Raw genomic sequence first — 25,811 nt, forward strand, 5'->3', positions numbered from 1 at the left:
TACGTAAGGCTTGCCCTAAATGGTTTTGTAGCTTTAGAGCAATGGTAGGGACCTTGTGGCTTTCCAGATGTTGTTGGACTACAGCTCCCATCCAGCAAGGTCAGTAGTCAGGAATTATGGGAGTTGTAGTCCAACAATGGGGGGATGACGACACAGGTTAGTGATAAGGGACTTCAACTTCCTGACTCTTCAGGTTACTAGACTGGAAAGTGAGTTGTTGACAAGAGAGTCCTCATTATTATTAAAGCCCAGGTGCACTTACTTTCCTGAGTTACTCCTATATTCAGTTCCACCTAGTAAGGTAATATGATAATATGCCGAGTTTGCAGATCATGGCTTGTTTGAGTAAAGCAACCCTGACTCCCCAAGTTTGGGTGCAACAGTAAGTCAGGGGTAGTGACTTGTTTCTCATTAGCAGGCGAGACTGACACATTCACAGCAAGCCATTAGCTAAGGTTTACTGTGACATGATAATGTACTTGGTGTATTTCTGAACAGTGATGCAGCTGGGCCATTTTAGAGTCTTATTAATGGTCTGAAGGGAGGTATCCCTCTTTAGGTATTGGTTTGAAATGTGCTCAAGTTCAGCCCTGATACAGTTGAGCCCCCGCCCCCGCCCCTGCCCCTGTTCATTCTGCAATGAGTCACTAGGTTTCTGCCAGGCTGCCAACTCCATCAAAGAGAAGTAGAGGAGACTCTTGAGAGTCCCATGGACTGCAAGAAGATCAAACCTATCCATTCTTAAGGAAATCAGCCCTGAGTGTTCACTAGAAGGACAGATCGTGAAGCTGAGGCTCCAATACTTTGGCCACCTCATGAGAAGAGAAGACTCCCTGGAAAAGACCCTGATGCTGGGAAAGATGCAGGGCACAAGGAGAAGGGAACAACAGAGGACGAGATGGTTGGGCAGTGTTCTCGAAGCTACCAGCATGAGTTTGACCAATCTGCGGGAGGCAGTGGAAGACAGGAGTGTCTGGCATGCTCTGGTCCATGGGGTCACAAAGAGTTGGGCATGACTAAACTACTAAATAACAACAACAACAACAACAAAATAGGGGAGACCCATTGCCTTCATGCTGTACTTAGGAACTTCAGTAGGCATCAGGTGGTCTATTAGAAGGACTTTTTCTGAATCAGCAAATCAAGCCTTATCTTCTGGTTTACCTTTGGGGAGCCGAGTGCAACCAGTGTGGCACCAAACCTTGGAATCATCACTTCACTGAAGCCAGCAGTGACAGCCATCATCGTCAAGAACCCGGCAGTCAAGGCTAGCCAATTCCATCTGGAGTAATCTGAAACTTATCTGTTCCTTTTGGGTCTGAAAACGAGCCTCTACCAAAACAACTTCAAGGATACAGCTGAACAAGGACATGTGTCTGATTTCCCGAAACATCTGTTTCTAACCTTGAGCAGTGAAGAATAAAAGGTCACTCAAAAATGCTCTCCACACACTTTGGAAATGGTTTTCACTGAATAGGATCAATACCGAACCACAACTGCAAAAAGCCTATGTCACCTTTTCTTACGTACTTGCTTTTGAACTACAGAATTTCCCATTATACTGAAATTATTATTTTTTAAATGGAAGGTGACAAAGGCTACATCTGCACCATACATCTAACAGAAGAAGACAAGAAAAACCTGTTCTATCAGGCCTGCAGCCCACCTAGTCCAGAATCCTGTTCTCACAGTGACCAACCAGATGCCCAAGGAAAGCCTGCAAGCAGGACCTGAGTTCGAGAGCACTCTCCTCCTGTGGTTTCCAGCAACTGATATTCAGAAACACACTGTCTTTGACTCTGGAGGCCATCATGGCTAGCAGGCGTTCATCCTCCATGAATTTGTATAATCCTCTTTTAAAGCATGAGATCATTTACAAACAAGTTAAAAAGCAATCCATGTTCTAGACACATTATACATTCCTCCATTGTGGGTATTGTCCATTTCTTCTTACTCTCTGCTTCCAGAAGTTGTGGAATAGGAGAGAAAGTACTTTTGTGGATCAAGAACTAGGTAGGTAGCAGGAAGCAGAGACCTCTGGAGCGAATTAAATACTTAACCCGAGGTACCACTGTATTTCACCATATGTAAAGTCACATAATTCATATAGTCACCTTTTTTGTGGAACGCAATCGGCTTTGCAGAACCTAACGTGGTGAACACAGGCATTAAAGAGGTTCCCATGACTTTGGCAGGGTCTCTAGTACACACAAGAACAATAGATCTGGAAGAGAAGAAGAGAACAAAATAGTAGCATGCATACCATGATGGGAAGAATGGCATCCTCTTTCTCTCCCCAGGAATCGTTCAAGGAAAGCCTTACACAAGACGACCCCCAGAATTAAGTGATAAGCATAAGCTCCACTTAGCCCACAGCAGAAATAAGACAGGGAGTGTGTCACAATCTTAATTTAGCAAGAATGTCAGGTATATCAGGCAGGGATTTAGCCAGCCAGTTGTCACAAATCTCAGAGAGTCTCCCCCTTGCACTCACACTCTTTACTACTGCCCTAACTCCTGCTAAGTCCATCCTGCCCATCACCATTGGCATGCCGCTGGCTCTGTTTAGGGCAAGCATACCCCTGAACTTGACCTTCTGAGCTTGTTGTGTGAATTGCTATGCTTTTCAAGTGGCTTATTTCATTGTACGTTTTAAAGAAGGATGTTTTCTTCTGTATTTTAATCATGTCTAATTTTTTATTATTATTGTAAACATCTTAGAAGCCATTTTGGCAAGTATGCAATATATAAATTTAAATGATAAAGTGACTAAAAATAGTAACGTTGGTGACAAGACAGCCCTCAGTGCTACAACCCCTTCTTCCTTAACCCCCTAGGGAAAGGCAGCCCCCCCCCCCCCCCGATCTTGAAGAGTTAGGCCTTCCTTAACCTTTTATATCCTTCTCCCCAAAGCTTTGTATAGCTGGCTAATGTGGTTTCTGAACCAGAATTGTGATATCTGGTTCCTCCCACAGGATCTTAACACCTTTTATATTCCGCCTCTGCCTTGCTCCCACTGAGTCACCAACAAGTTCTGGCTAAAAAACAAAGAATGACAGGCTAACACTACAAGCCAGACCAACAAAAGAAACCTCTCACATGACAAAAACTTTCCCTCCCATCCTGCCCCCACAACTGCAAGGATTATATAAAGGCTGGTGTTGGACATTCAGACAAAGATATACTGGTTCCAGTTCCTGCTCTTCCACAAACACCAGTGGGTGTTTTAGGACAAGTCACTGTCTCTCAGCCTAGTCAACGTCACAGGGTTGTTAATGAGGACAAAATTGGCTAAGCCAATTGATCTTGCTGCCTTGATCTTCTTAGAAGAAAGGCGGGATGTAAACAAGGCTCTACTTATTAGAATTAGTACAAAGCATCAAATACTGCATGGGCATTAACATGGGAAGTCGCGAGTTCAAATCCCTCAGGTTACATAACATCATCTCAGGCACCTATTCATAAGATGTTAGTAGCCTTTATTAACAAATAGTGCTTGCAATGTGCAATAAATGTGAAAATTGACAATGGCAGCAACAACTACAATGCTGCTGCTGCAATTTTAATTGCTTGCTGCTGTGGGCTCCTTTGGGAGCAACGGCAGGATATATTATTATTAATTATTATTATTAATTAAATTTCTGTACTACCCTTCAGCTGAAGATCACAGGGTGGTTTACCACAACAATACATACCATAATAGCCAAGAAAAACAATAACCCCCTCCACACATGGTTTAAAAGGCCAAAGATTGTTTAAGTAGCCAAAGGCCTAGAGAAGGGGAACATTTTTGCCTGGCAGCTAAAGATATGGAATGAAGGCACCAGACGAGCCTTCCTGGGGAGAGCATTCCACAAGAGGGGAGCCACCACAGAAACAGCCCCGTCTCATGTTGGCACCCACTGGGCCTCTTGTGGAGGAGACATATGAAGAAGGGCCTCAGGTGATGATTGTAGGGACCGGGTCAAGTCATATTGGGAAAAGGGAGCTTTTGAGATATTGTGGTGCTGAGCTGTTTAAGGCTTCATAGGTCAAATCCAGCACTTTGAATTGGGCCTGGAAACTAATTGCAGTGCAGTCGAGCCAGGATGCTCAAGCCATCTTGCCCCAGTGAGCGATAATAAACCATCATAATAAATATCCAAAAGGACATTGAAGTGATGCACAAAACAGAAATAAATATAACACAATAGCAATAACCAGATGAAGTCCTATTAAAACAACATTATACAGTTCCAGAATAAATAGCAACCAGGCCAGGATTATCCTGCTGGAAAAGCCTAGCGGAATAAAAATGGATTGTGTCCAACCTTATTCATACTAAAGAGTAGATCCATTGGAATTAATGAGCATGACCAGATTCAATACTCTGAGCAGAACTTAGTTGGCGACAAACCTATGTCTTCAAAAGCAGTCGAAATCCCCAAAGCACTGGCATCTGCCTTAAATTCATCAGTGGGGACTGCTTCTCAAAAAGCCACAGGTTCTACTTATACAATGGAATTTCTCTTCCCTCTCCCTGACATCTGCTCTGGAAGTTCCCCAAACCCTCTGGAGCAAATTTGGGCCGGGGGTGGGTGTGTGATGTATGCCAAGGGTGCCCAAGAGGGGAAGCTCTGTTGCGGAACACAACCCTTTATAGTTGGATTTAAAACCCTCATCAGCATTGCTACAGAATGCATGTCAAGGGCAAATTGCACTACAATAAGTGCTCCCAACCCCTCATGACTGCAAGTTATACGCTGAGATGTGATAGCTGCGGATGAGTCAGGTCTGCGGCCGTGAACTGCTCTGGAACGTCCTGGATGAGAAATCTGTTTTCAGGTTATTTGACCTGTTTTTGCCTTCAGCCAGGGTTTTTTTTTTTTGTGTGTGTGTGTGTCTATAAACCTCTGTTGTTCCATGTTTATGTGGCGATGCAGAAGAAACCACAAGGAATGTGGAACAGATGCAGAAAGGGAGAGGATCCCGCTCCACTTCTTAAAACACATCCAAGTTGCAAAAAGACTCCGCAGGGCAGACGGACAGGGCAAGTCCAGTCTGCAACTTGTGTTAAAAAAGAGGAGAAAGCTGGGCGGGCAGGGAGAGAGAGAAAATGGGGTTGGAGTGGGGGAAATCTCACACCAAGTTTTATTGGAAAGTCTAGCAGCACAGCACCTCTGATTTAAATCTGTCCAAAAAAGAGAGGGAGAGGGAGAAAAGGAGAACCTGGCAGAAATAAATAGGACAAGATTCAGAAATGGAAAAGAGAGAGAGAGAGAGAGAGAGAGAGAGAGAATGAATTATTGGCTGCTGGGAAATTATAGACTTGGGCACTTGGTGAAAGTTACAGAATAGAGAATGCTTAATAAGACGACAACAAACCATTCTTATCTATCGTTTGGTGGAAAAGCAGCCATTAACTTCACAGTGGCTGCCAGCTCCTATGTCGCTGCCAGCTTTCCAGCGCTACATTTCCACCCGCCGTGACCTAGGAGGCAGCCTTTTGAGACACACATAGTTTGAAGTTTTCATTAGCTTCCGTCAGATTCTTCCAGGCATACATTTCAAGTTGCAAAAAAGTAGGTCATTTCCCTCCTGCCAACCCCCCACCCCCATGCAGCAAACTCTTTCCCCACCACCCACCTTTCGTTTATAGTTGTTTCAACATAATTGGTTACGGTGCTGGCAGCCTTTGAAGGGGCAGCTGCATCAACATGCTGCCGGCTCACAACTGCGCCCGAGCATGCGTCTAGAACCAGGAAAAGTATCCCCTGGCCATGGAACAAGAAAAGGTCGTCGTTGACCTGCAACACAGAAAAGGGAAGAGTTAGCTGCAGGCAGTCTGTATGCAAATATCAAAGGGTCCTATGTGGCAGTTTCCAGTCTACAGTTGGAACTTAACTAAGCTAAGCTCTTGTCAAATGCAAGGAACAGTCTGGGAAATTTATGTGTTGCAATGGTACCTCGGTTTAAGAACAGTCCGGTTTAAGAAAGATTCGGTTTACAAACTCCGTGAAACCGGAAATAGTGTCCTGGTTTGAGAACTTTACCTCGGTCTAAGAACAGAATCCGAATGGTGGAAGGGCACCGGTGGCGGGAGGTCTCATTAGGGAAAGAGCACCTTGGTTTAAGAAGAGACTTCTGGAACGGATTAAGTTCGTAAACCGAGGTACCACTGTATTTCACTTTATCCCACCCTTTTCGCAAAGGGATGAGGGCATCCTAGAACAAGGACTGAGAACCCCTCCAGAAGTTGCTGGACTACAACTCCCATCATCCCCAACCACTGGTGATGGGGGCTGGCTGAGTCCATCATCATTTGCAAGGCCACAGGTGGCCCATCCCTGGTGCACATCAGACCCCACCCATTTATCCTTCCAGCCATCTTGGTGAGGGTGGGGTTATATCATCCAAAGCTAGTTTGAAGTCCATATTGTGATATCGGTTTCATAATTTTTGACCTGGCAGTGTATCGCGAATCGTGTGTGCGATGCAAAAATCACAACAGAATAAAAAAAAATTCCTTCCAGTAGCACCTTAGAGACCAACTAAGTTTGTTATTGGTATGAGCTTTTGTGTGCATGCACACTTCTTCAGATACACTTCTTTGTATCTGAAGAAGTGTGCATGCACACGAAAGCTAGACAGAGAGGTAACAACTGCACACTTCTCCCAGGCCTGAATATGACCCTCTAAACAACTATAACCCTCTGCCTCTCACTGTAATGCATTTGGTGAAACTGCCATTCCTATTTGCACATACCTTAATAAAAGCCGCCTTTGAGTAGTTCTCCAGGTCTGCTCTTCTGACAGACTGGATTTGGATCCGAAGGTATCTAACTGAAGGTGTACTAGTAACAGCAACCTGCAATTATAAAGGAAGAATTGCCACCTCAGATTAAACACACGACATTCATTGCCTTGGGATGTTACAGTGTGAAACCATGCAGTCTCCCAGATGTTGTCAGGCAAGGATACCCATCACCCCCCCCCAACCATTGGGCTATGCTGGCTGGGGTTGGCAGGAGTCATCACCAAGGATTAAGATAAATCAAGACCGCTGAAGGCTACCTTGAGCCTGAGAGACAGACAAATTTCAGGGAGAGTAACTCCCGCAGCGGCCAACAGCTGGAAACAAATTGTTTTATTTTTGAATGAAAGTGCTTATGTGCTGTTCCTCTCGTAAAATATCAAGGCGGTGTGCGGTAATATAAAAACCATTTCAAGCAGTGGAGAACCGTGAATGGCTACTCTAGAAAAGGCTGAACACAGGGCTAGCTGCAAAAATAAAATAAAATACTTCCAAGTGTGCACATGACTTGACCCAAAGAATTCTCCCTCACAGAGCTACAATTCCCAGCACCCTTAAACTACAGTTCTCAGAATTCTTGGGAGTGGGATAGGGTGTTCTTTAGATGTGCTTTAAGTGTGGTTTACATGCATGTTGTGTACTCAGCTCAAGAGACAGCCCTTGGAGGTGAACCTGCAGCAAAATGGCACACTGTGGAGTACAGTCATACCTCAGGTTACAGACACTTGCGTTTTTTTGGGTTACGGACCTGCCGAAACCCAGAAGTACCAGAACAGTTCGTTCCAGGTTTCGGCAGTCGCACATGTGCAGAAGTGCTAAATCACGTTTGCGCATGCACAGAAGCGCCAAATTGCAACCTGCGCATGCGCAGACGCACCGCTTCAGGTTGTGAACGTGCATCCTGCACGGATCACGTTCGCAACCTTAGCGTCCACCATATTCCTGTTCAGGGGTCCAGACAATCATGGACTTTCCCAAGATATTCCATCCTATTCTCTCCCCCTTGTTTTGTATCTGCTGGCCCCCCCCCCCGCCCCAACCGTCAATGCCTTTGAGCACGCTCAGTCCTCTTTACGCCTATTTGAGGGTTCTCCCTCCTCAACATTTTTATCTTTTTGTGCTTCTGCAAATCCCTTGGGGTTCAGCCCGAAGGCTATGGATACCTCCCCCTCCTGTATGCCATTTTGGCTACAAGAGGATTCGCGCCGAGAGAAAATGCATTTGCTATTAGTACATGGGATGGAATGCCTGTGGTCAGAGTGACGACCTCATTCACAGTTGCTGGGAGACTTCAAGAGAAAACAGCTCAGTTCAAAAGGTTGGCAGTCCACATGCAACAGCCTGCAGGGGTGTTTGTATAGCAGCACAGCCCCTCCCACCCCCAAAATGCTTGCAACCAAGCAAAGGATCACATGAAGGCACTGGTTTTATGAACTGGTTGCCTCTGCACAATAGTTATACCGCACATATGACAGTATCTGCATTTATATACTCTGGCACATATGGAGGAACCAAGTTTACAGACTCCTGTACAGACTGGAAAATTTGTCAGCAAGCTCTTGGGACTCATACAAGGATATGCATGGGATTCACAGAGTGTTGGGGGCAGGCCAATAGGGGCATTTGTTGTGTGGCTCCCTCACATAACAACGCTAGGCCTTTCAAATGACCCAACATGGCAATTATATTCCTAAAAATGAAGTCAGAGGGTACATCCTTCAGCAGATGGTTTAAGGGTAGCAATTTTGTGCAACTGCAATTTGGGACACTCATGGCAGCCGCAGAGCACACTGTTTCCCTGTAGGGCAGGGGTGGGCGGCGTTTTTCTCTCACGGGCTGCATTCCTTCAAGGATTGTCCGTCAGGGGTCGAATGCCAACCACAGACAGGGCTGAGCCCAGTAGTGGGTGAGCCCACCTTCTCTCTCTCTCTGGCTGCATACACACTATACCATTAGAGCACACTGGAAGCACATTCTCTCCCTCAAAGAATTCTGGGTACTGTTGTTTGCCCCTCACAGAGGGGTTAGCATTCCCAGCCAGTGGCGGAGCTTCATGCTCCGGAACCAGGGGGCGGAGAGCAGGAGGGGCTGGCGCGCATCCTGGGGGTGTGGTGCGCCGCCTGCGGGGGCGTGGCACCCAGCGTGGGTGGGTGGCAGCCACGATGGCACCCCACAAGAGTTGCGCTGCCGGGGGCAACACACTCCCCCTGCACTCCTCTTCCTCCGCCAGTGTTCCCAGCAACCCTTAAACTACAGTGCCCAGAATTCTTTGAGGAAAGGATGTTCTTTCACGGCCTAGTGTGCACACAGCCAAAGCCTGCTGTTTCTTTTTCTGCCTCAAGCCCCTTTCCTCCCCACCCACCCAGAGGTCTGAACTTATCACTTGCAGAGAGCTTTCTGAAATCAGGCGGAGGGTCACGGGGTACACAAAGGAGACCACTGGATCAACACCCCACCACACCGTGTCTCTAGCTAATAGGGCCTACGGAAAGGGCCTCAGCACAAGGCGAGGAAGGAGAAAACCCAAGGATCAGTTTGACTCTGGATAATCTTCAGTCTGCCATAGCAATGAGAGATCCTGCCTTTCAAGCAAGGAACTCTGAGATGCGGGACGGGGGAGAAAATGACAAAAGCAGAAAGGCTAAGAAATATCTCTGATGATTGTAGCAAGCTAAGGATCAATACAAGAGTGATATTCTGTAATTACCACTTTGGGTTGTTTGCACAAGTGTAAGGTGCAGGGAAGAGAGAACAATCTTTTAACCATTTGTCAACTCTGAGTGATAACTGTAAATACAATTACTTGCAGGATTGCCTGATCCCCTTATTCCCGCACTTGTAAGAAATTGATTTTTTTTAAGGGTGACAGCATCTACACTTTGGAACTCCCTGCCTACTGACACCAGGAAGGCGTCTTCATTATGCACTTTCAACACCTGCTTAAAATAATTTCGTTCAGGCAAGCCTATCCACATAGATGTTGAAGTGATTTAATCTTCTTTTTTTTAGAGTTAATTTTTATTATTGTAAAATGTTTTTACCTGACAATTCCAATTATTTCTTGCAAATTTAGTTCAATAAATAAAGGGTTCTAGGAATAACAGGAGCTTGCTCGGATTAGCATGAGGAGATTAGCTGTACTGCATTATTGAATCAGAAGAACTGTTAATTGCCTGGGACTCAAGTTTCCAAAGGAATTTTAATTACATTTGCTAAGAGCTTGCAAGCAAGGTATTTTCCATAGATTATATATTTAGGATGCACTTGCAATTCTTCTGTATAAAATGCAGTTCTCATAGGCTGTTGTCTGGCTACAACAAAAGGAAATTACCCATGTACAATAGAGAAAGGAAAGTATAGTTTGCACAACTATTCTAGAAATTATTTAAAAAACACACCTTTCAGTAATATTCAGGATGAAATTATAGGGATTGGAGCCCAGGAGAGTGGCAGTGGACAGCATATTCCTGCACTCCGTAGTTGGGGTACTGCTAAGGGTGACACATGCCCCAAAGTGTCCTTGGTATGTACTAGGTGGCAGGCTTTTAGTGTGGCACCTCCAACCCTCTGGAATCAGTTACCAACTAAAATTAGACAAGCACCTTGTATTTTGACATTTAGGCCGCTATTGAAGATGTTTGCTTAAGAAGGCTGCTACTGAAGGTTGACCCAGTCATTTTATGAAAAAACAAACAAAAGTTCAACAATTGTAGAAATGGTTTTATGGCTTTTTCTTTACTGAGTCAGTCCTCTTTTGCATCTTATCTTATTTTACTTCAAACCGCTTCAGTAGCCTTTGGTTACTGTCTGCTCAGTTCAAGTGCTGCTAAGTCTCAAAGGAAAACTTACTCTCCCCTCTCTTTTACTGGTTTTGCATCTTCAACCAGGACTTTGGATTGTTCATCCCTTACTATGGAAGACTGTTCTCTAAAGTAGGACATAGTGGTACCCTATACAGTGGTACCTCTGGTTGTGAACGGGATCCGTTCCGGAGGCCTGTTCGCAACATGACAAGACCGCAACCTGCAGCGGCTCGTCTGCACATGCACAGGTTGCGATTCGCCACTTCTGCGCATGCACGTGACATCATTTTGTGTTTCTGTGCATGCGTGAGCGACGAAACCCAGAAGCGGCGAATCGCAACCCACACATGTGCAGACACGCCGCCGCGGGTTGCACTCTTTTCATGTTGCGAACGGGCCTCCGGAATGGATCCCGTTCGCAACCAGAGGTACCACTGTATAGGGGACCCTGTGTCCTACAGAAGTGACAAAACCTTTCCGGTATTTCCGGGTTGCCGCAGGACGTAACCTGAAAGAACGTAACATGAAGTGGATGTAACATGAGGTATGACTGTATTAGACTGCTATACTGAGGCCCCAGCTTAAGAACCAGGTATTTTGGTCAGAATGGGCCTCAATGTGAGGGAGGGACAATGGGAGCCAGGGACCTCTCCCCAAGAATTCCCACAGAACACCTATCCTTGTCCCAATTCACCCAATGAAAGAACACTATACTGTACCCAAGGAGCCCCGCACTGACTACAAGGCACTGCCTGGTGCTGAATTCGTGCGGGCTGTGAAGCTTTCCTTCCGATGTCTTTTTCCAAAAAGGGATTAGGAGCACAACTCCAGGGATGTCCCGCGGGCATCGAGGCTGTTATCTTAAGGCGTTCGCAGCCACGTTCAGAGCAGTAGCTGTGGCCCTTCCGAGTTTCATGTGCTTGAAGTTGGACAAAGAGATACCTATTAATATGAAGAGCATGACAAAGGGGGAAATTGAACCACAGTTGCTAGTCAAGTTCACACATCACACTAAACCGTAGTTTAAAGCAAAGCTACGGTTTAGTGTGAATGAGCAGCAGTGTGCTGTTGCATGCAACTCAGAGAGTTCCTGCAGCACTCCTCCTCCACTCCTGTGGCTGACTCAGTGTAGACAAAACAAACCTGAATCTGGTTTGTTGCATCATCTTGAACCTAGTGAGTTCACCCTTCATCTTCACCCTTAGTGAGTTCATGGTAGAAGCAAAATTAAAACCCAGAGACTTCCCAGTTTGAAACTCCTTCTCTTAGCGATACATAGGAGGAAGCTTCCTTCCCTATAGACCAGCCTAAGGATTAAGATCAGCAGTAAGTTCAGGTTGGAGGGCAAAGCACACAGTAGTTTATGCCAGGGCCTTCTCAGTAATGGCTCCAAAAATGTGGAACTCCCTCCTCATAGAGGGACACCTGGCACCACCTGTTTTCAGCTCCTGCTGAAGATGCACCTCTTTATCTTGACCCTTAAAAATCGAAGAATTTATTTTAGTGTCCTTGCTGTAAAGTGTTGTATGGGCGATTGATTTTGTGATTATGGTTGGGGTTTGCATTTTGTTTTTATGTGCTATAACCTGTCATGAGACCTTTTGGTGAACGATGAGTAAGATAATAATGATAATGATAATGATAATTTAATACTCTTTTTAAAAATATCAATTATTGATTTAAAGTGTTATCGATTATAGTGTTATCGATTATTATCATGCATTAAGATGTACCTGAAAAAAGTGAGAGGAAGATTCACTCTCAACATATGCTACAAAAATAAATAAATCTCACCTGGTTCTGTTAACCTAAAAAAAAAAAAAAACAAGAAACCAGCCGTAATTTGCTGCTACTTAGTAAACTTGCTGAACCCTGGGATTCCATTCAGGCCACAGCCAAAATAAATAAAAATAATAATCAAATCCATGTGCTGAGCTCTTAAGGACAACAGATGACACATCCTCATAAATAACTGCAACTAGTAAAATCCACACGCTGGTAAACAACAAGTTTACATAATTTGGGATAACGCGACATACAGTTCTACAAGGAAGGACTAGGCAAAAACAAGCTCATTGTGAAAGTTGCAGGTAGAAGAGAGTCCTTTCTGATCTGGGACATGCAATGCACTCCAAGCCTTGACGGGTCAATGGTGTTGTGTCTAAACATAGAACTCAAGGTTCTATTTTTAACTCGGCATTCATAAATCGAACGCAGCCTCCGTGGTCAGAGTGAAGCAATGAAGATGCAGAAAATACATTTTTGAACACGGTGTACATTTGCCCTTTTTAAAAAAAACCCCAAACCCTACTTCAGCAGATGATTCTATTGTCTCCCCTCCAGTCACAGTGGGCTTAAAAATAAAAATTTAACTACAAGCATGTGGTTTACACTGTGGACCAAACATATGTAGCTGTTACTATTATTAGTAAGCTTCTTTATTATTGATACCAGAGAAGCACCAAAAGTTCATAGCTGAGCTTGGGGACACATAAATAAACACATGTGCAGCACATAGGCCATGATAGCACTGGGGCCGTACAGAAAGCACAGTAACTCTGTGGTACATCACATGCTATGCATACAAGCTCAGTCCCCAGCATCTCCAGATAGGCATGGAAGAAATCCCTGTTTGGCAGCCTAGGTGTGGACAATACTGAGGCAGGCAGACCAATAGTCTGAGTTGGCATAAGCCACCTTAGTGTGTCCTATGCTAGCCCAGAGCTAATACAGGCTTCTTAGCAGAATAACTACTAATCCAGGGGTCAGCAACCTTTTCCAGCAGGGGGCTGGTCCACTGTCCCCTAGACCTTGTGGGGGCTGGACTATATTTTGAAAGAAAGAAAGAAAGAAAGAAAGAAAGAAAGAGAATTCCTATGCCCCACAAATAACCCAGAGATGCATTTTAAATAAAAGGACACATTCTACTCATGTAAAAACACGCTGATTCCTGGACCGTCCGCAGGCCAGATTTAGAAGGTCGTTGGGCCGGATCTGGCCCCCGTGCCTTAGTTTGCCTACCCATGTACTAATCCTTATTGCATGCACCATCACTAAGACAGTTAAAATATATATGAAAAACGTGATCTTCTGTTACATTTTAGCAGGGACAAGAATGAGCTCCCAGCCTACACAAAATAGGAGCATGCATGGCTTTTAATGTCTTGAGTCTGTCGATTGCTCTGGGCTTCCAGTGCACAGCGGGGATTTCTCTGCTATAGATTCTCCACCAATGCAAATGGAGAAGACTGCCCATGCAGGAGTTCCTGACACACAGGCCCCTGAAAGTGATGCGGGGCAATAGGGCACACAAGTTTGCCTGTGAACCATGGCCCATTGGTGGTAGAGATTGACCTGATACATCTGTGCTCTTTAGGGAAGGGCGATGGCTCATGGGTGGAACTTGTGCTGTGTATGCAAAATGTTCCCTGGCAACTCCAGGTAGGACTGGCAGAGTTATCTGAAGGAGCGTATCCACCCCCATCGTTCCACCCAGACACTGAGGTCCAGCTCTGAGGGCCTTCTGGCGGTTCCCTCACTGCAAGAAGCCAAGTTACAGGGAACCAGGCAGAGGGACTTCTCGGTAGTGGCGCCTGCCTTGTGGAACGCCCTCCCAGCAGATGTCAAAGAGATAAACAACTACTAGACTTTTAGAAGACATCTGAAGGCAGACCTGTTTAGGGAAGCTTTTAATGTTTGATGTACAGTGGTGCCTCGCAAGACGAAATTAATTTGTTCCACAAGTTTTTTCTTCTTGCGAGTTTTTCGTCTTGCGAAGCACGGTTTCCCATAGGAATGCATTGAAAATTAATTAATGCGTTCCTAGGGAGACCGCCTTCAGACCAGGTCTGGGGACAGTCTGTCTGAAGGCTGGCGGGGGGGGGGGAGAAAAGCCCTTCTCCCGCCGCCAGCCTTCAGAAGAGTTCCTGCAGGGCTGCCTAGGCTGCGGATAGCAGCCTGCTGCCCGGTGCGAGGGACGCTCTGAAGCAGAGCGCCCCTCACGCGGGGCAGACATCTGCAGCTTGGGGAGCCCTGCAGGACTTCCCCGCAGGGCTCTCCAAGCTGCGGATAGCAGCCTGCTGCCCCGCGCGAGGGGCGCTCTGCAGACATTCGCAGCTTGGGGAGCCCTGCAAGCCTTCAGGACAGGTCCAGGAACAGAGGAGAAGGCGCGCTGCGCTTCCCCGCTGTCCCCGGAGATTTCCCTATGGGCTTTCGTCTTGCGAAGCAAGCCCATAGGGAAATTTGTCTTGCGAAGCCGCTAAAAAATCGGAAAACCCTTTCGTCTTGCGGGTTTTTCGTTTAGCGAGGCATTCGTCTTGCGGGGCACCACTGTATTACAGTATTTTAATATTTTTCTGGAAGCCACCCAGAGTTGCCGGGGAAACCTAGTGGGGTATAAATAATAAATTATTATTATTATATCTGAAACCATGGAGAGGACCAACAGGCTGACTCAGTATAAGGCAGGTTATGTTCTTTTCTTTATGTTTTCTCAGATGACAGGGATTAGGTGCATGCAATACAGGTTTTTGCAACTCACTGGCAGCACTAACAGCAAAGGAAAAGGTGCCGGGTAGACAGGATCACTCACCCTGATGTGCTGTCGAAATAAAAGAGCCGTTCATCAGTCCCATTCAACACACTATGGTGGGATGAGGCTGCCTGGTAGTGCATGACGCTGTGCGCTCTCCCTGTCTGCCGCTGGTAAATGTCCCCCACAACAGTGAACGCTGTTCCCTTTGGGTAACACAAAGCAACATGGAGCCAGTCTCCCCTGATGGCAAAAGAAAACAAGGTTAAACATGAACATGTACACCAGAGAAAACGTTTCTCATTTTTCAAGAAACTGGCTCCAAGCTGAGAGATCTATCTTCAAGGGGGGTGGAGTGGACCATGAATGTGCTTTGCAATCCCCAACCCAGCCCTTTCTCTCGCACGCCATGAAAGATTCACATCTGCTGCTGGTTATTATTACTGGACTGGCAGAACATCCAGGGAAGCTGAAAGGAAAAGGCTCCTTTGGTTCTTCAGGCGCCTGGATTAGGCCTCAGACAGTTGCCTCAGGACTGCTTTGCAATGACTGGCATCTCATAAATTGTGACGAGCAAATAGATTTGTTATGAGAACTGAGCGTCTGGGAGCATCGGGAAAGAGGCCTTAGCTCAGGGGTAGATCATCTGCTTTGAATACAGGTAGAGCTGGGAGAGGAGCCTGTCTTGAAACTCTGAAGAAATGCTGTACATCAGAGTAGACAATACTGAGCTGCAGTCTGACGCAGTAGAAGGCAGCTTCCTATGTTCCTAAGCCTCCAATAGATATTCCCTCCACCTACCATGAAAGAAGGTGGCAGGGTGGTGAATTCAGTTTAGTGGGCCCGTGAAACTTCCTATCAACTGAGATTAGACAGGTATCCTCCTTGTTGAAGTTCAGGTACATGGCTAATAATTTCTTGTACAAGCAGGCATTTAAAGGCAGTGCTCAGTTTTATAATTTTTTTCCTGGGGCTTTTTTTTTATGCACATGGACATCGTTTTGGAGAATTCACCAGGCGTGACGTCATCCATAAAATATGGTGCCATAAGCCTTTTTGTTCTTGTTAGGACCATATGAAAGCTCTGTGGTTTAAGTAAAAGGCACATGATTTGGATAAAAGCTCACAAAACACTGGAACAAAATGTACGATGGTGAATTTGTCATGGCACTCTTCATGGTTAGCATTCAAATAGGCCTCAGTTCAATTTACCACGAAGCCACAAGTGGTTTCAAACGTCACCTTCCCTATTCATATATAAACTCCTGTCTCCCAAAATGGCAGCCATCTTTCTGATGACAGCCATACAAGGAGAGACAGAGAAGGTCAACCTTGAGGCCCTACACTCCTGTTCATCCTCTCTGTATTAGTTTCAGCATCACCATGGCTACACGGGCAAGCAAGGTGTAAACCCTATATTAGGCCAGGGTCAACAACCAAGCTATTAAAGGAAACAGCTCAGAGAAAATTCAAAACAGTGAAACCTTCCCAACAAATGTCTTCCTGGAATTCATGCAACCTGAAGAAGTCTTTTCCAGAAAGAACATGTTCTGGCCTGGTCACAATGTTTTTTTAAAAAAACACAAACCAAGATCACTTGGGTAGTTTCTTGACCCATATTCCATTTTCAAAAACTGTGACTGACTGATGCTATGTGTGCATTCTGGTTTACAGAGACAGAGAGGGAAATGTCTCATTGTTGTTTTGTCTTAATGATACATTCTTCTCCCAAAATTTGTATGTTTCACCAATTGTCTCTTTGGAGAATCTGTATTTTTTGGTATATGGTCCTATTTTGGTGCTCCTATTTTGACTTTGGGGAAAATGTTTTTAAAACGTTGTGAGTGGCTGGGTTTAGACTGACAGCTTGCAACATTTAGGCAACCCAATAAGACTCACATGTGCATTGCAATATATAAATGCTTATTCATTCAAGTGCCCCTTAGTGGGGGGACACTACCACCCCCACCCCCGGGCTTAGTGTCCCTATTCTGGGGCATTATGGGAAAACAAAATGGAGGTTAACCAACTCAGCCACCCAGCATGGAAACTCCAGGGCAAGTGTCTTACATCTGGCTTGCTGAAGTGAGGCTTAAGCATTTTGTTATTTATTCAATTTATTAGTTACTTGCTACATATACATCATACGTTTAAATCACATTCCCAAAAAAATAATACTGGGAACTCTAGTTTGTTAAGGGTACTGGGAAATGTAGCTCTGTGTAGGGTGGGCAACTGTTGTGGTGCCAGCATTGTCCAGCCCGGAGACCTTCTGCATTAGATGGCTGGGTCTCAGTGCTTCTCCACTTTTAATTATCCACAGTGCTCCCAATGTACGTAGCACTGCTTCAAGGCACCGTGGAACATTTAAATAGTTTCAAGTTGCCTGGCACCTGCTGCAATATTGCTACCATCCACCGACCCTGCCCAACAACATTCAGAGCCACCAGGAGCAGAGAGTGCTTTGCTGAGGGCTTTCTGAAACCTACAGCTGGCCTTGTCACCGTCTCTGTCTCTGCGTACTAGATGAAATATTGCTGCATCTAATGGAAAATTTGCTCTTTTGTAAGCCTCCCTTGTATTAATTTTTGTTAAAAACAACAACAACACAGCAGGAAAAGCAGCAAATCTTAGTAAGAGACTGCCGGAATTCAAATAAACAAAGGGAGGGGGGCATGATTTCTTCAACATGTAGCACAAAGTCATCTTACCTCTACCCTATACTTTCTTTGCCAAAATATCCATTATTGTGGGGTCATTCTCTGTGCATATTTGGGCTTCTTCTTCTTCCTTCTTCCTTTTCTATTTTTTGTTTTTGTACACCACCACTTACTATTTCTAAAATTGGTCATGAAAAACAGTCTCTTGAAAGCAAACTGGATTTTCAAAGTCACTCCCACCTCTTCTGTCCCCATCAAAATCACACACACACACCCGCCCCCGGTCAGTTAACTCACTTTGGCCAAACAGCTTGTAATAATTGCAATGGGAAATGTGTACAGAGATTCTTTACTCAGCTGTTGTTATACCCCACTCTTCCACGTTCTGTACACATTCTATTTTTATTTAACACTTCTCCTTCAAATGGCAACATCCAAAATGTTGTAATGCTGCAAAGCTACTGCCAAATTCCCTGAACTTGAGAACGTTACGGTAGTCCTAGCTTCAGGAACTCAGTGAGCTTAAGATAACGCAACTCAGGAAGAAAGCCTTTCTTATAACAACAAGGGAATGGAATGGAATGGAGTCATTCTCCAAAAGAAAGAAAAGAACAGAGCAGTTGCGTCTGCAAATTTCTCCATTTGCAGTAAATTCACAACCAAAATGGCTTTTAAAAAAATGAACAAATACCTAGAGGGCACTGTTTGATGTAAGCTGCAACGGACAACAGAAGGTCTATGAATCTGAATTTGGTTTCCAAGGCCTAGAACAACTTGTCCTTAATTCTTTCTCCCTTGTAAAATATGATAGATCTGTTGACCTACTACGCAGGATGATGGAAAACCCAGGAATCAAACAGATCACAAAGGCCTGACTGGTGCTTCCCCTGCTGCTAATGCAACCTAAATTCATGTTTCGTACTCTTTGTGTTTCCAAACTCATATTCGTTTGCCTCCATTTGTTTGAAAACAGGTAAAGGTAAAGGTAAAGGTACCCCTGCCCGTACGGGCCAGTCGTGTCCGACTCTGGGGTTGCGCGCCCATCACGCTTAAGAGGCCAGGGGCCAGCGCTGTCCGGGTCACGTGGCCAGCGTGACAAGCTGCATCTGGCAAGCCAGCGCAGCACACGGAAACGCCGTTTACCTTCCCACTAGTAAGCGGTCCCTATTTATCTACTTGCACCCGGGGGTGCTTTCAAACTGCTAGGTTGGCAGGCGCTGGGACCGAGCAGCGGGAGGCAAGTCCTAGGCGCTGAGGTTTTACCCACAGCGCTACCCACGTCCCACAGAGGTGGGCAGTAAATCAGGACTGGGAGTTGTTAGGAGACCCCTAGTCACAGAGTTACAATTTGCAGAGTGGTTTAACAGTCCATCCCTCTTGTCAAGGAACTCGGGAATTGCAGCTCTGTGCAGAGGGATGTTCTAACAAGTCTCAGCACCACTAGCAAACTGGAGGAAACCCAAGTTGTGCGATACTGCTTTAAATGTATAGTGCAGATGGAGCCTGACTTAGGTCCATTAATTTCAAGGCATCTGCTCTGAACAAACTGTAATTGGGAGGCAACCCTCAGGCAGTAGACAGCATGAGGCATCCATAGCACTTCCAAAGGAAAACTTTATTATTATTATTATTATTATACTGGGAACTGGGCAGAAAATTGCCAACAATTAAGAGGATTTATCCAGGAGTATGTGACAAGATCATGGCCACTAGTCCCATCACCTCCTGGCAAATAGAAGGGGAAGAAATGGAGACAGTGAGAGATTTTACTTTCTTGGGCTCCATGATCACTGCAGATGGTGACAGCAGTCACGAAATTAAAAGACGCCTGTTTCTTGGGAGAAAAGCAATGACAAACCTAGACAGCCTCTTAAAAAGCAGAGACATCACCTTGCCAACAAAGGTCCGTATAGTTAAAGCTATGGTTCTCCCAGTAGTGTTGTATGGAAGTGAGAGCTGGACCATAAAGAAGGCTGATCGCCGAAGAATTGATGCTTTTGAATTATGGTGCTGGAGGAGACTCTTGAGAATCCCATGGACTGCAAGAAGATCAAATGTATCCATTCTGAAGGAAATCAGCCCTGAGTGCTCACTGGAAGGACAGATCCTGAAGCTGAGACTCCAATACTTTGGCCACCGCATGAGAAGAGAAGACACCCTGGAAAAGACCCTGATGTTGGGAAAGATGGAGGGCACAAGGAGAAGGGGATGACAGAGGACGAGATGGTTGGATAGTGTTGTCGAAGCTAGCAGCATGAGTTTGACTAAACTGCGGGAGGCAGTGGAAGACAGGAGTGCCTGGCGTGCTCTGGTCCATGGGGTCACGAAGAGTCGGACATGACTAAACGACTAAACAACAACAACAACAAATGTGACAAGATTGCCGGGGGTTTCCCCCCTACTCGCTTCATTCCTACACATTTAAACAACAGTCTGACTAATAGAAGGCTTTCCCCATCACATTTCCATGGCCGAAAAAGCCTTACCACCAAGACATCTGCCTGAATGGCGGCTGTTAAAGGCACATGAGCATGGCCAGAAGTTTTTAAAGAAAGCTGGCAAACCATATTAGTAATCAAAAGACAGATTGTCTGTTTAAGTTGATGGTGCGTCCACTGAAATGAAACTAAACTTAAGTAGAAATCAAGCAAAGATAAGGAAATACATCTGTTTACTGTCTGTTCTAGCAATATGGTTCAGTTCACTTGACCATCAGGGTTTTATTTTCTTTGGCTTTTTATTATCAGAAATATATTTGCTTCTCTGCCTTCCATTCCAAATATTTGCCTTTGAAGAAGCAAGGCTGAATATTAACCACTGCAAAGTTACCAAATAGCACAGCAACATGAAATATCTCCAAAAGTGGTGTTAAACTTTAAAAAAATTCCAGTGACAAGAATTTCAACTCTACAGATTCTCTTCTCCTTCTCTTCTCCCGCCATCACTGCCATCCAACAATCCAAACAGTGTGTGCTTCAGATAAAGATATATATATCTGTTTACATCCTCCTGGTAATGATTGACAAGTTAGACCTAGTGGCTGTTTTGTGGTGTCTCTTTTTAATTGCAGTGTTGACATTTGCAGGGTTTGGCATGCCTGAGTGAAACACACACACCTGGTGTAATGCTAAAAAAAAAAAAAAAAGCTCTCTTTGGAAGGAAGCACAAAAAGGTTGTAATAGTCAAGAGCAGTGATGCTCAAGGATTTCATCATGGCATTTTAAAGCAAACCAACCCAACTTTCCAAAGCAACTCATGAATTGGAATGCAGGTGTCCTTGAGTCCTTGCTTCAAAAGAATAGGAAAAATATATGCATATTTCAGGATAAAAATCAAATGCAAACAAAAACGTGCATTTTGTGAGAGGGAGATATATTTAAAATCATGCAAATCTCTATCTGGTGAGGGTTTTTTTAATGGCAAGTTGATACAAAAATGGGATGGAATGGATTGATGAATACATGTAAAATCAACATGCACCAGAAATAGACTGGTCCATCTGCATCCCTAAGAAGGAGACAGACCCAACCATAGGTTCCTCGGAAGTTTGCTGACAGCAGTATGAGAACCAAGAATTGCTTATGGTATGAATGCTTGGGTAAGTCCCCCATACTATGGACTTCTAAAGGTTTCATACTGGTTGAACTTGGATTTCTTTCCCTGAGAGAGGAAAGATCCTCTCTAGAGAGAATCCTGGAAAATATCAGGTCCAGATTTTGGGCAGGAACTCACACTGCATTCAGTTTAGCAAAGGGTGCATAGAATTTTCAGGTGGGGAAAATCCTAAGGGATTGGGAAAGACTGTCATGCCAAACTAATGAATTTACACAGAGAGAATAGGTACAGAGTTGCCTAATGGTCTTGTGGTGGTGGCTTTTCAGATGGAATTGGGCTAATTATTTACTCACTTCAAAATTGGGTAACCTGGTCCTGCTGAATTTGAGGACCCTCCAGTTCATCCTACCTGGACAACTACTTCAAAGCCCAGCCAATGACAATAGGGAAAAGAGAAACCACACTACCTATCACAAGCACAGGACACTTGCTCCACAACATCTCTCATACTTTCTTTCTTTCTTTTTGTGTCCACCTCTAGCCAATATAGACGTGGGTGGCGCTGTGGGTTAAACCACAGAGCCTAGGACTTGCCAATCAGAAGGTCGGTGGTTCAAATCCCCATGACGGGGTGAGCTCCCGTTGCTCGGTCCCTGCTCCTGCCAACCTAGCGATTCGAAAGCACATCAAAGTGCAAGTAGATAAATAAGCAGCGCTCCAGCGGGAAGGTAAACGGCGTTTCCGTGCGCTGCTCTGGTTCGCCAGAAGCGGCTTAGTCATGCTGGCCACATGACCTGGAAGCTGTACGCCGGCTCCCTCAGCCAATAAAGCGAGATGAGCGCCGCAACCCGGCCATGACTGGACCTAATGGTCAAGGGTCCCTTTACTTTTACCTTTAGCCGATATAGAAATCATTGCTGCTGTTCACATCTGCTGTCAAGAATACTGCTGCCCAGCCTACCACAATATATTCTTTTGAGGCAATAAGGGAGATCAGCAGCTGATGTGCCCTTTCCCAAACTGACCTCTATCCCCACTCCAATGGGGATACTACCAGAAGTGAAAGGGGAAGGATTCACTTTGAGATATCAATTAAATGTAAGAATCAGCCCTAAGGGTCCGCTTTTGTATAGGCAATTACAGTTGCAATAGGGACATGTTGACGATACAACAGACTGTAACCCCGAAGACCTAGTTTTTAACCAAGATTGACAAAGCTGTAGCTCAGTAATGGAGCTTCTGCTTTGCGGGCAGAAGATTCCAGGTCCAATCCCTGACTTCTCCAGTTTGGAACATGAGACATCCAGGTCTAGAACCCCTGAGAGCTGCAGGCGGTCAGTGAAGACCAGAGATGAGGTAACTTTCACATCCATTAAGGACTGTCCTTCTTCATGGGCAACCTTCCAGAGGCAACCAATGGGCAGAGCAAAGAACATGTCTCATTGCTGCAGCCATGTGAATGCAGAGGCTTCTTTCTACAATATAAACACCCCACATCCCTCCAGGAAACCAAGAGAGATTATTGAGTTCAAGAGCACTTGCAAAAGCACTTCAAGAGGGTGTGGAGTGGGGCTGGGCTCAGGGGTGAGTCCTGAGTGCCAGACATGGGAGCCTGCATTTGAAATCCAAGTCTAAAGTCTCTCTCTACTGACCTTGATGGACCACTTTTCTGACTTGGTATATAAGGGAGTTTCCTATGTTCCTAAGCAATAGGGTGTCTCCACCGCTAAACCTCTCGGTTGCATCCTTTGCCATTGCTTCCCCAGCAGCTAGGAAAAGCAGGTCTGTTAATTCTGCCCACAGTGGAAGGGGCCAAGCAAAGGGCTTTCAGAAAGAACTTCAGTGTAGGTCATTTTAGGTGGAACCATCAGCTGAAACACTAACTGGAATCCTAATTGCAGAGCGCATCAGAGCACTCAGCTGCTGGTAGTTCTTAAGCTTGCCAAGAGGTTTTTCTGCCCTCCCATCCTCGTCCTCCTCCTATTTACCCCTCCCCTACCAACTGTAAACACAGAGATGATTGCTCACGAGCCGGGGTGGAGAGAAATAAAATAATTATAGGAGCCGGGCATGTTTGCTGCAGGCTTGTTCAAGCCTGGTCTATTATCATCTCTTTCCCCCTGGAACACATCACTGGCAAGGAATTTAATCACTGCATGATTAACAGCTTAGAGAGCAAGAAAGAATAACACTTTAAAAGGAGGGTGTGAGCAACAGAGGTGAGTGGGACACATGTTCACAAAGACTGAGCAAGCAGTAGCGTTGGCAAAGGCAGAATGAGGCATTCAGCAGATGTGCATGGGTTTGGGGAACGTGCCCCAGACCACAGCTTCTTCCTGCAAATGCCAGGCCCGAGCTGTGGGCAGAGGTTGATTTAAGCACCGGCCTTCCCACCCAGCACTTCAAATGGCACCTACCAAGCAGCCCCCCCACTCTGCTCTCAGATGCTTACCTGGGTCCACATCATCAGCTCAGAGGTTTCTTTTGGAGAACTGTAGTATGGCCTTGGTGTAAAGGTAAAGGGACCCCTGACCATTAGGTCCAGTCGTGACCGACTCTGGGGTTGCAGCGCTTATTTCACTTTATTGGCCGAGGGGGCTGGCGTACAGCTTCCGGGTCATGTGGCCAGCATGACTAAGCCGCTTCTGGCGAAACCAGAGCAGCGCACGGAAACACCGTTTACCTTCCCGCCGAAGCGGTACCTATTTATCTACTTGCATATGACGTGCTTCCGAACTGCTAGGTTGGCAGGAGCAGGGACCGAGCAACGGGAGCTCACCCCGTCGCAGGGATTCAAACCGCCGACCTTCTGATCAGCAAGCCCTAGGCTCTGTGGTTTATACCACAGTGCCACCCGTGTCCCATGTACCCTGAGCCAAAAACATACAAAATTCTCATCAGGGTTTCCCAAACTGGGGTCTCCAGCTGTTATTGGACTACAACTCCCATCATCCCTAGCAAGCAAGACCAGTGGACAGGAATGATGGGAAATGTAGTCAAAACACACCTGGAGACCCAAGTTTGGGAAAGCCTACCCTAATTCAACGAAACAAGTTACACTCCCAAGCAAAGCTAAACTTTTGTGTCTGTCTATAAAACTGAAATTCGTCTCCTCTGTTTGCTACTGTTGCCTTCAAACTCTTCAAACACTCCTAAGTGCTGTGCCAGAAATTCCCCCTGCATTTCCCATCCACTTGCAACCATTCTCCGGCAACTGACCCTAAATAAAACGGAAAACTATCAACGAGTAGAGAGAATCTTGGTGTCTGCAGGAGTGTCCTTTCATTTTACAAATCAGCTTCATTCTGCAGTTCTCCCAGATACTTCAGACCAAAAGCCAGGAGGAGACAACATGAGGTAATGCCTCCCATGGGATTTTTCCAGGTCAGGAAGTGTGGGCAGCTAGGAAGGTTGCAGAGTACTGGAGAAATCTTTACCGGAAAGAAACACATATATATCTCTTATCTCCAAACCATAAAATAATCTCAAAACCGCACACTGACCCACATTATAAAGAAACTCCCAAGCACCCTGAGAATGAGGCAGGAAAAATGAAGCTTCTTTCACAGAGGGGAAAAAGCACTTGCAAGAAACTGAAGAGCAGATTTCTGCACAGCACTAGAATATATGCCAACACAATCAGCCCACATAGGAAACTGAATGGGGGGTGTTGAGGCTGAGAGATTCATAAGCTGTCCTACTGCAACCTTATCAAGTTCATGGCCAAGGCAAGATCTGAACTGGTGGCTTGTGCCGGACCATGATTCATAGGTCTGCACTAGATCTTCAAGGATTCTCATCCTCTCTTCTTCCTCCTCTATTTCCCATAATGCCCAGCCTAAAAAAAAACCAGTCAGGTGAGGACTGAGCATGTTCATTGGGCATGGAATGATGGCTGACTATTGGGGTGGGATGAATGGTCCATTGGCAGCACCCTTAACAAACCACAGTTCCCAGGATTCTTTGGGGGAAAGCCATGACAGTTTAAAGTGGCATAATACTGCTTTAAAATGTATAGTGCAGATGGGACCGGTGAGGGTAAAAAAGGAGCTGCCATTTTTAGCAGGACCCCAAGAGCAGTAGAGCATCAACTTACAGTGGTACCTCGGGTTACATACGCTTCACGTTACATACGCTTCAGGTTACAGACTCCGCTAACCCAGAAATATTGCTTCAGGTTAAGAACTTTGCTGCAGGGTGAGAACAGAAATTGTGCTCCAGTGGCACGGCAGCAGCAGGAGGCCCCATTAGCTTATGTGGTGCTTCAGGTTAAGAACAGTTTCAGGTTAAGTACGGACCTCCGGAACAAATTAAGTACTTAACCCAAGGTACCACTGTAGTATGCAGGTTCAATCCTCAGCATCTGAGAAAGATTCCCTGCCTAACATCCCGGACAGATGCTGCCACTCAGTGCAGACAACACTAGTCTAGATGGACCAATGGTCAGACTCTGTATTAGACAGCTCCCT

At 45.5% G+C, this 25,811-nt stretch overlaps 2 protein-coding genes across 6 annotated transcripts in view; both read right to left on the reverse strand.

Annotated features, from left to right (window-relative positions):
- Window positions 1–25,811, reverse strand: part of CEMIP (cell migration inducing hyaluronidase 1) — a 172,905-nt gene that overhangs the window by 96,780 nt on the left and 50,314 nt on the right. The gene's annotated exons all lie outside the window — the stretch shown is intronic.
- Window positions 1–25,811, reverse strand: part of LOC309328603 (cell surface hyaluronidase CEMIP2-like) — a 101,927-nt gene that overhangs the window by 6,283 nt on the left and 69,833 nt on the right. For 2 of the 3 annotated variants that reach the window (XM_081838675.1, XM_081838676.1), the window contains 5 exons: window positions 15,188–15,370; window positions 11,316–11,538; window positions 6,746–6,847; window positions 5,626–5,786; window positions 2,115–2,224 (listed from right to left, as the gene is read on the reverse strand). In XM_081838675.1, coding sequence (XP_081694801.1) covers window positions 2,115–2,224; window positions 5,626–5,786; window positions 6,746–6,847; window positions 11,316–11,538; window positions 15,188–15,370 — 779 coding nt within the window. Of the gene's footprint in view, window positions 1–2,114; window positions 2,225–5,625; window positions 5,787–6,745; window positions 6,848–11,315; window positions 11,539–15,187; window positions 15,371–25,811 lie in introns of those variants that run through there. The other variant, XM_081838677.1, reaches the window with a different exon arrangement.

The sequence above is a fragment of the Podarcis erhardii genome (genome assembly GCF_964252035.2).
Source record: "Podarcis erhardii genome assembly, chromosome: 14".
NCBI classification, from domain to species: Eukaryota; Metazoa; Chordata; class Lepidosauria; order Squamata; family Lacertidae; genus Podarcis; species Podarcis erhardii.